Source organism: Lutjanus erythropterus, chromosome 2, assembly GCF_056507025.1.
Source record: "Lutjanus erythropterus isolate fLutEry1 chromosome 2, fLutEry1.hap2, whole genome shotgun sequence".
NCBI classification, from domain to species: Eukaryota; Metazoa; Chordata; class Actinopteri; order Lutjaniformes; family Lutjanidae; genus Lutjanus; species Lutjanus erythropterus.
In genome coordinates this window covers 40,219,393-40,227,985 of record NC_139318.1, presented here as the reverse complement: position 1 = coordinate 40,227,985, position 8,593 = coordinate 40,219,393, and the positions used below count along the sequence as shown (strand labels likewise).

Here is an 8,593-nt window from a genome sequence, read left to right as displayed (position 1 = left end):
AACGTTTTTCATTAATAAATAGAATAGATAGAGATAGAAATAATAGATAGAATAGAAATAATGCCATTTATTTGTTTAAAAGAGAAATATGTGGTATATTACGACCAGGATATGTCATCAGAGATCAAGAAAACATGCTGAGTTGAAATACTCGCTTCACAATGCTGCAGCAACAGTTTGAAATTTCTGTTTTGGGTCTCAATAACTTTCTTTTGCACGTTTCACGTTAATTTAATTAATAATATAATACAATATAATATAATTATTGCCAAATGAATTAGTGTCTGTTTATGAGTCATAAGAAATCATAAATAATCTTTCAGAAGGAGTAGATGTTTATAATAACGGTTAACTGAGCAATAAGTTAATATGCAATGAGACAGGCAGTCACTCTCAAAGTCCAGAGTGTGTGTGGGCTTTTGTTTTCAGGGTAACAGGCTTAACTTAACATTGACAACTGACAGTTATAAACTTAATCAACTTACAATTTAGGACCCATCGTCGCTTGTTATGGACAAATTACAATCTTGCAATCATGTCTTGTGCTCCTGCAGAGGTTTTGCACCCTGATTGAGCTTCTCCAAGTCAGGGGAGGAGGGGGTGGGGAAAACAATTTGCTTCAAAAATAAATTGAATATTAAACAGGATTCCATCTTATTTAATATACAGTCTATGGCACTGACTTGCTATTCGGTCACACAGAATAACTACATATTGCTCCTTTAAATAAGGAAGGATTCTGAATAATCTTTTCAGACTTCCTTCCTCTCCTGCACTGCAATTATTGTTTGTATTTGTATCTCATTATTGTGCAAAAATAAACTAAAGTTCCAATGTTTGGATTTGGCCAGGAGATGTTGCTGCATCTCTATCTACTTTGCTTCAGTCAGTATACATGTTTAAAATGCCTTAAAAAATAAATAAAAAGAGGACTAAAAGAGAAGTATTTCAAATGTGCACAGATAAACCACACAGTGTACGTGTCAATATATCTATCTTCTGTTAAAATGCTTTGCTGCAAAACTGTTTATCTGTTCATCAACAACTTAGCTGCACAGTTCAACTTCCTGGAAAAAAGTTTCTAAACTGACAAGATTATAAAAGACAGAAGATAATCATTAACACCTAAAATATCAAACTTTAAACTCACAGTTTATAGCAACTAGTGGAGGGCATTGTGTGTGTGTGTGTGAGTGTGTGTGTGTGTGTGTGTGTGTGTGTGTGTGTGTGTGTGTGAGTGTGTGTGTGTGTGTGAGTGGGTGTGTCGTTGATCTACAACCGTCATTCATACTATAACTGTGTCTCTACTTGTTGTTGGACGGCTGCCCCTTCAACAGCAATTCATACTCCTCAGTCAGTGTGTGTTTGTGAGCTCTTGTCTGTCTTTGTGAGGACCAATGCAGGTTTCAGAGTGACATTGACATTTTGGAAAGTTTTGTTCGCTTTGTGAAAGGGATGCCTGGTTGTTAAAACTTGGTTTTAGCTTAAAGTTTAGAATTCAGTTTATGTAAAAGTTTAGGTTAGGAAATGTCAGACGTATTTGTGAGCGCACAGATTAGCATTAGCGTAGATGGCAAAGGAAGTCTTTGCAGCACTGATCTACTTTCTGTAATCTGCCGCACACACCACTGCCGTGCTCTGTATGTGTGTTTGTGTGCGTGTGTGTGTGCGCGTGTGCGTGTGCCAGCTCACTCTGTCTTCCTGTTTGGCAGTGTCAGCTGACCAATCACAGGCAGCATTGCGCAACAGCTCAGACTTTAAAGTAGAGGCTGCTGCTGAGTGTTGACAACAGCAGTGGAAGTAGAAACAGGAGCTACAGTAGAAACAACGGAGACAGTCGAGACAAAGCAGGTGTGACCTGCCACAGTGTTCCTGAGCAAGCCTCTGATAAGATATAATTGTAAACACACTACAGGTCAGTGTGTCTCTGTGTGTGTGTGTGTTCTGGTTAACACACTCTCAGTATAGATTTCAGCTCGTACCTGAGCTGATCAGAAGGTCAAAGGTCAGTCTGTAGAGGTCAGACCTGCTGAAGTCACTTCTACCACCATGTTTACAGTCAGGCAGGACTTTGGCACGAAAGGTTGCAGGAATTATACTCACTAGGGGTGCACCCAAGTCAGGGAAAGCACAAATAATGCATCAGAAACAAATATTTATACTTTCCAAATATTGCTCATTCAGAAAATGTTGATCAACTAATGCACCAAGATTATTCCCTTCAACTGATCAATATTTTTTTCTGTATTTGTTTATCTGAATTTTCAGATAAAAGGGTGACAGTGGTTTGCTTCAGACAATTCAGAAAGTTTAGTTAGAATTAAAAAGAGAGAAAGAGTTCAGCATGAGGATTTGGAGATATGTTTCACAATTAATAATAAGCTAATATTAATTCATTGCCAATGAATGTTTGGTTAGAAAATAAAACCTTTGCCCTATTTAACATGATTTGTGGTGTAAACAATGTCCACTTATGTTCTTCTATCCCAGTACAGATACAGAGACAGATTATTTAGTTGAACAGACAGATATAAATTATGACGTCTCTGTGCACCTCTAGTACTCACTGTAGTGATCTGAATAGATTAAAACATCCAAAGCTAACAGAGGGTTGCTGATCCAAAGCCCCAGAGCACAAGTTGTCACAATATTATATTGTTTTTTTTTATAGGCCCATATGTATATATATTTTTTAAAAGATCCGCTTTGTATTTTTGATCAACCACGGTTGTTTGAAATAGGCTCTCTTTTATTTTCAGTTGATAGTTTTGATGAATCTGTTGTTTAATCTCATGTCTACTACTTTTAACGATGTCATTATTCCAGTTTATATTGTGCACACAGGACGTATATTCCTCACTAACAGGACAGAGATTTAGAGAAACAGGTCCAACAGCTCAATTTTGCTCCAGGTCCCCCGAGCTAGTCAAACCTGGTCACTTTGTAACAATTAAAAAGCTTTTCACACCCTCAAATCTCAAAATCAAGCATTATTTTACACTGTAAATACTCTGACATCAGCATAAATCTGGTTCAGAGCATGAAAACTGAACTGATACCTGATCAACTGTAAATTTATAACAATACAATAAAACGTGGGTTCAACACAGAGACCCCAAAGGAGCTGCCAAACTGTTTGATTTTTTAAAAATTTGAATCCAACATATTATTAGCAAAGATAAATCAGTATATTCAATTTTCACTACAATGACAAAAGGTTACCTTAAACCCTTAACCAATCATGTGAGCTAGCCAGTCTACTAAATGACTGTGTGGCATGCATTTATAACGGTTAACTAGTTTTATAGGCCTGAAAAATGCTGAAGACCCAATAAAATATAGTAATTCTACACTACAAAGCAAAACACAAAATGTTTGGTGAAACTTTAAGAGCTTTAACATCTTGTTTAGCATATAAGAAAATATTTCAAATAAATGTATAAATCAAGTAAAAAAAAAAAGTATCTAAAAATGTGAAGTAATTACAAATGGGATTAAAAACCAAACCACTTCTCTGCGACAGAGGAACAGCCACCTAGACAACTAAAGCAAGAGAGTCATATCAAATTTAATCTAACCTTTGAGATAAAGTGAAAACTACCTTTTCTCCTACTGAGCTGTGATCTAATCAAAGCTGCAATGTAATCAAAACACAGTGGGATTCAGTTTGTTATCCTGCATTGATACATGAAGCAGTGGCTAAATCCACACATGATATGATAAAGACAAAGCACATTTAAGCCCCGCCCACACCGGAGGGGAAAACAACACCAGAAACAGAAAAGTGTCTAAAAACTGCTATGTGCTGGGATGCACTACCAATAAACTCAAAGGAACCAGAACTAAGTTTTTATGAGCTACCCAACCAAAAAAATAAGTCTTTAAGAAGAAAACAGTGGATACAGACGTGAAACGTCAGCAGGATGAACTGTGGGATATTAATATTATATTCACAGGGTGTTTATAAAAACTCTCTGGAAATAATGAGTTTAACTTTTCCTCTCTAGTAGACAGAAGGAGCTAAAAAAAAAAAAACCTGATGGCAAGCTGAAATCCAATGTCTTTAGCAAGCTACCATCACTTTGTCGCAGTTTAAGCATTTGTTTCATATTGTAGCATCGGTCTTTTCCCCCCCGGTGGGCGTGGTTTTCAGAGTATGATGCGCTGTGCTCAAGTCCTGCTTACTAACCTGTCTTGACAGAGCAGCAGTAGGCTAACTGGCATCTCAGCCTGACTCTAAGGGAAATGGGGAAAACACAACTTTCTCCTCTCACAGTTCCTGAATACAGTATCTGCATGAAATGTAGCCACAGCATCAATATATCAAAGCTACAGTCCATCGTATTTGGGGGTTAAATAGCCTAAGAAGACAAAAAGGGCATTACAACATTTCTGTCTATAACCCCTCTCTCTTTATGTGTCTCTATTCAGTTTACCAGCAGCCTGAAAACATCAGAAACTTTTTCTCATTTTCAGAATTTCTGTCATCACTGCTCTCCAGGACCTGCCTGCTCCTCAAACTTTGACCGGCCAGTACCATTATTAGTTTATGACACAGAGACACAAAGAGGCTTATGCCTCCCTGCTGCCCGCCCCAAGTGGGTGTGACCCGCCCACATCACTTTATGTAATCCACTTCAACCGCTCTGTATGCAGGGACACGGTGTCTCCCCTGCCCTCCTTCCCCCTTTAATGCCCACCTAAAACTTCTGACAAGAAACATAAAACATTTTTTGTGCTAGCAGTTATAAGAAAATACCTGTTAAACATAACTAACAGTGTCACAGTAGGTATTTAGCTGCAGGGTGTGTGTATGAATGCCTCGATGGCCACGTGCCAGACTACTAAACCAACATAGGTTCAGTACAGCTATGCATTGTCAAAATTCAGTCTGCATCCATTGATCTGGGTCTTTGGGGTCTAAATCCTTTCAGTACGAAGGGCTAAGAGGTTCTAAGAATAAATTAGTTTAAAAACAGATGAAAAAACTTTTTATTTAGGGAAATGGAACGATTTCTGTATGCATGAATTAAGGTATTCAGTGTCTTCGTTTGTATTTTATTTGTATAATAATTAATCTGTGTGTTACTGTAGCTGACATCCCTGGTCTTTGTTGATATCGTGATTTTTGGTGGTCAGGACCACTTTGGCAATAAGGTACATTAACTTTTTAAGTGTGTTGTGTTGTGTTGTGTCATGCTTCAGGTTTATTCATTACACTTTGTCAATGTTATTTCTTTTGTTGTCTTTGCGAGTCCATGTCCAGTTTTGGATTGAACCACTTGTTTTGTGAATATCTGCAGATGTGACGTGTTATATGTGTGCAGGTTTATGGCGGAATAAAATCAAATTAGTGTTACCTATTAATTTATGTATCTCAAAAAAGTTTAAAAGTGCTTATTTCTGCACTTGAATAATTAATGTTATATTTCCGATATAAGCTTTTTTGATTGACTGCTTGTCTCTCCTCTCACATGCTGTCATGAGATTATTTATTTTTTATTAATTTAACTGTTCTTTATTCACTTTACCTTGCTACCCTGTTGACTCAGTGACACACTGCCCTGATAACTGTAGTTAACTTTGATAACACTTTATGAAAAACTCACTCACATTGATTAATATTCATAAAGAAAATCAATCACCTCATTGTTACACCAATCAAATATTTATTTATCTTTTTTTCTTTTTATTCGGTACAGTAAAGAGCTTTTTTTTTTTGTTAATGACAGTCTGCACCAGCCAATCATCTGCAGCCTAATCCAGGCAGCTCGATGCCGATTGGCTATCTGGGCTCACTCCCACCACCCAGCCCATCTCCCTTTGTGTGCAACAACAACAACAGAAAGGCAGCACTTTACAGCACCCGGACACACTGTACATGAAACATGAACTGTAAAAAAAACGTCCATCTCAATAATGTCATTTAATCTCTCATTCAGGAAAAGTTCTTAAACCTAGAAAAATACCAGCAGGGTGACATAATTTCACTTTTTATCAGTGCATTTCCCCTTAAAAAAAAAAAAAAGACAAAGTAAGGCAGAACAATGCACGAGTATTAAAAAATGACACTTTTTATAAAAAAAAACTATTTTAAAAATGCTGGAAATCGGTGGAATTATCTCACCCTGCGAGCACATTCTTAACACTTTAAGGCTTAAATGACTTGGGAGACTTTTTAAAAAAAAAAATTCTGTGAACATGAAGCAGAACAAACCTGACCCCGTTCAGTCTGAGGTTTGAGTCTCACACTGCTGAGAACAAAATGGCTCCCTGAAAGTTTCCCTTCAGGGCGTCAGGATGTCACAGAACTCGACAAAGTCCCTCTGCATGAAGTTCTGGCTCTGAATCAGGTCGTCTTCAGAGGGGAAATACTGCATGCTGTCCTCCTGCAGGCGCAGACTGTCCTGATGCAGACGCAGACTGTCCTCGTGCAGGTGCAGACTGTCTTCATGCAGTACCACGATCTCTCCTGGTGGTGTCGTCGATCCGTGTGGGTTGGGACTGTCCAAGAGGGCTCCTCTGGCATTCTCCAGGACGCCCAGGTATGAGTCCATGTCTGTGAGCTCCATGTCGCTGTCCGAGCTGCAGCCGCTGTCGCTCCCGACAGAGTCGGAGCGCATGTGGAGCATCTGGTACTTCTCGTGCATCAAGAACTGGTTGGTGTTCTTGGGCGCCCGCATCCCCCTCGCTCTGTTCCCTTTTACGTTAATGGGCCGGAGGGACCTCATCGCCGGCCTCTGGAGGTGTAGGGGATGATGGTGATGATGACGTTGAGGGTGTTGGTGGTGGTGATTTCGCCCTCTCGGCCACCCTCCCCCTCCTGTCCTCCGCCCCTGCAGGCGCCCCCTGCAGCTCTTGGACCAGCCGTGCTTCCTGCGGCTGGAAGGGTCCCTCTGCGGAGCCCCTTTTCCATCCTGATGTTGCTGCTGCTGCTGCTGCTGCTTCTGCTGCTGGCAGCTCCTCCTGCACATCATCTCTGAGAGCATTTTTCTTGTCTTTCTCGCTGTCGTCTCCCTTCCTCACCCGCTGCTCTCCTTCACATCCTCCTCCCTGCTCAGTGGCCCACACAACAACAAAGAGAGGCTGCTGGCTTTCTGGTTTTCTGGCTCAGATCACAAATGACCTCGGTCTCGCTCAGAGTCTACCTTTTCACTATTCTTTCGCTTTTTTTCTTGACCTCTGGCTTTGGCTGATGCATAGCCTGCTCTTCCTCCCCTTGCAGCAGCAGCTTGCCTGCTCGGCTGTCTCCCTGTCACGCCCTCCTCTGTCTCTCTAATGTCTCTTCTTCACCCTTCTGAAAGTCAAATCAGCTCTTTACAGCTCTGATTAGTGAACTGAGGTGAGCGACTGAGGGGTGTTAAGAGTCTTCTAGATGATTTAAGGCTGTTGTTTTTAAGTTTCAAGCCAGTGAGTGTGGTGTTCTCAGCTCTGAACAGCTCTGACTGTGGCTCTGCCCTCCTCTCACAGCCTGGATAAAGAGCTGGGAGGATCCATTCAAGGGTTTAACAGAAGGAGGGGGACAGGGTTTGCAGGATTGTCCACTTCTTACTAACAACATTGCAGTGTGACATATTTTATGCGTTACTATTTCCACATATGTGTACGAGATATCTTTTGCAGCGCAGGTGCCTCAGGCTGTGTGCTGGGGTCGCGTTTAGCAGAAAGCTGCTCCCCTGCAGCACGGATGGTTCAGTCCGCTTCAGTTTTTAGCAGCTGAAATCTGATCCACAGCTGCTGCCGTTACTGCCCGCCCCTCTGACAACAGACAGCAACAACAACCAGCAGCACTGGGGCAGGAGGACCATGGTACTGTAACAGCAGTGACAGTTGATAGTGATTGTGTCATCGTCGTACAAGCACCCAGCCCACATGGACGCGAGACACCAAAAAAAATACAGTTAAAGTGGTGAAGTGTTTGGCTGAAAAGAACATCTCTACATAGATATAAAACATCACATTGTACACAAAGGACCTTGTCCGTCATGACAGACCCCTCCAAATAAAACCTGCCTCAAAACATCTTCACTTCAGGACACTCAGTCATGCTGCTCGCATGGCTCTAAGAATAGCAATGTCGCTCAGTCCATCACTATGGCAGGAATATCTAAAAAAAATACCAGATGGTTTAAAGGTAGAATACATAGGATTTCTCAGTTACTGTTTGTAAAAACACCTGAATGATTAATTGTTGAGTCTAATTCCCATGTTGTCAAATGCCAAAGCTTTGGGTCGGTAAAGCGCCTTGAACACAGATAAATAATGATGGTATGGTAGGGGGTAGGGTCTTGGATGATAGAGACACCACCGCACACTTCTAGTGGGTCATACGTGATGATTTAGAGGGATCCTTTGTAAGAGTCTACGCATAGTTTTAAGGAAAATCCTGCTCACGTTCCTCAGACTTTAAATCCTACTGACCCCTGACTTTTCATCTAATGCCGCTTAGTAAAAAAAACATCAATATCAGTCAACTAGTGGATAAAGAAAAGATAAAGGTCCAGAAAGTCACGTACCCCTCACACTGAATCGTAGTTCCGTTTGTGCAAGCTATTGTGATTCCTTGACTTTGCATCTAGCACCATCATCAGGT

General features: G+C 40.7%; 1 protein-coding gene across 1 annotated transcript; it reads right to left on the bottom strand.

The window, feature by feature from the left end:
- Positions 1 to 5,649: 5,649 nt before the first annotated feature.
- On the bottom strand, positions 5,650 to 7,463 carry LOC146332133 (uncharacterized). The gene has a single exon (XM_084739596.1). The coding sequence runs from the start codon at positions 6,987 to 6,989 to the stop codon at positions 6,288 to 6,290; it is 702 nt and encodes a 233-aa protein (XP_084595722.1). The 5' UTR covers positions 6,990 to 7,463; the 3' UTR covers positions 5,650 to 6,287.
- Positions 7,464 to 8,593: the final 1,130 nt, after the last annotated feature.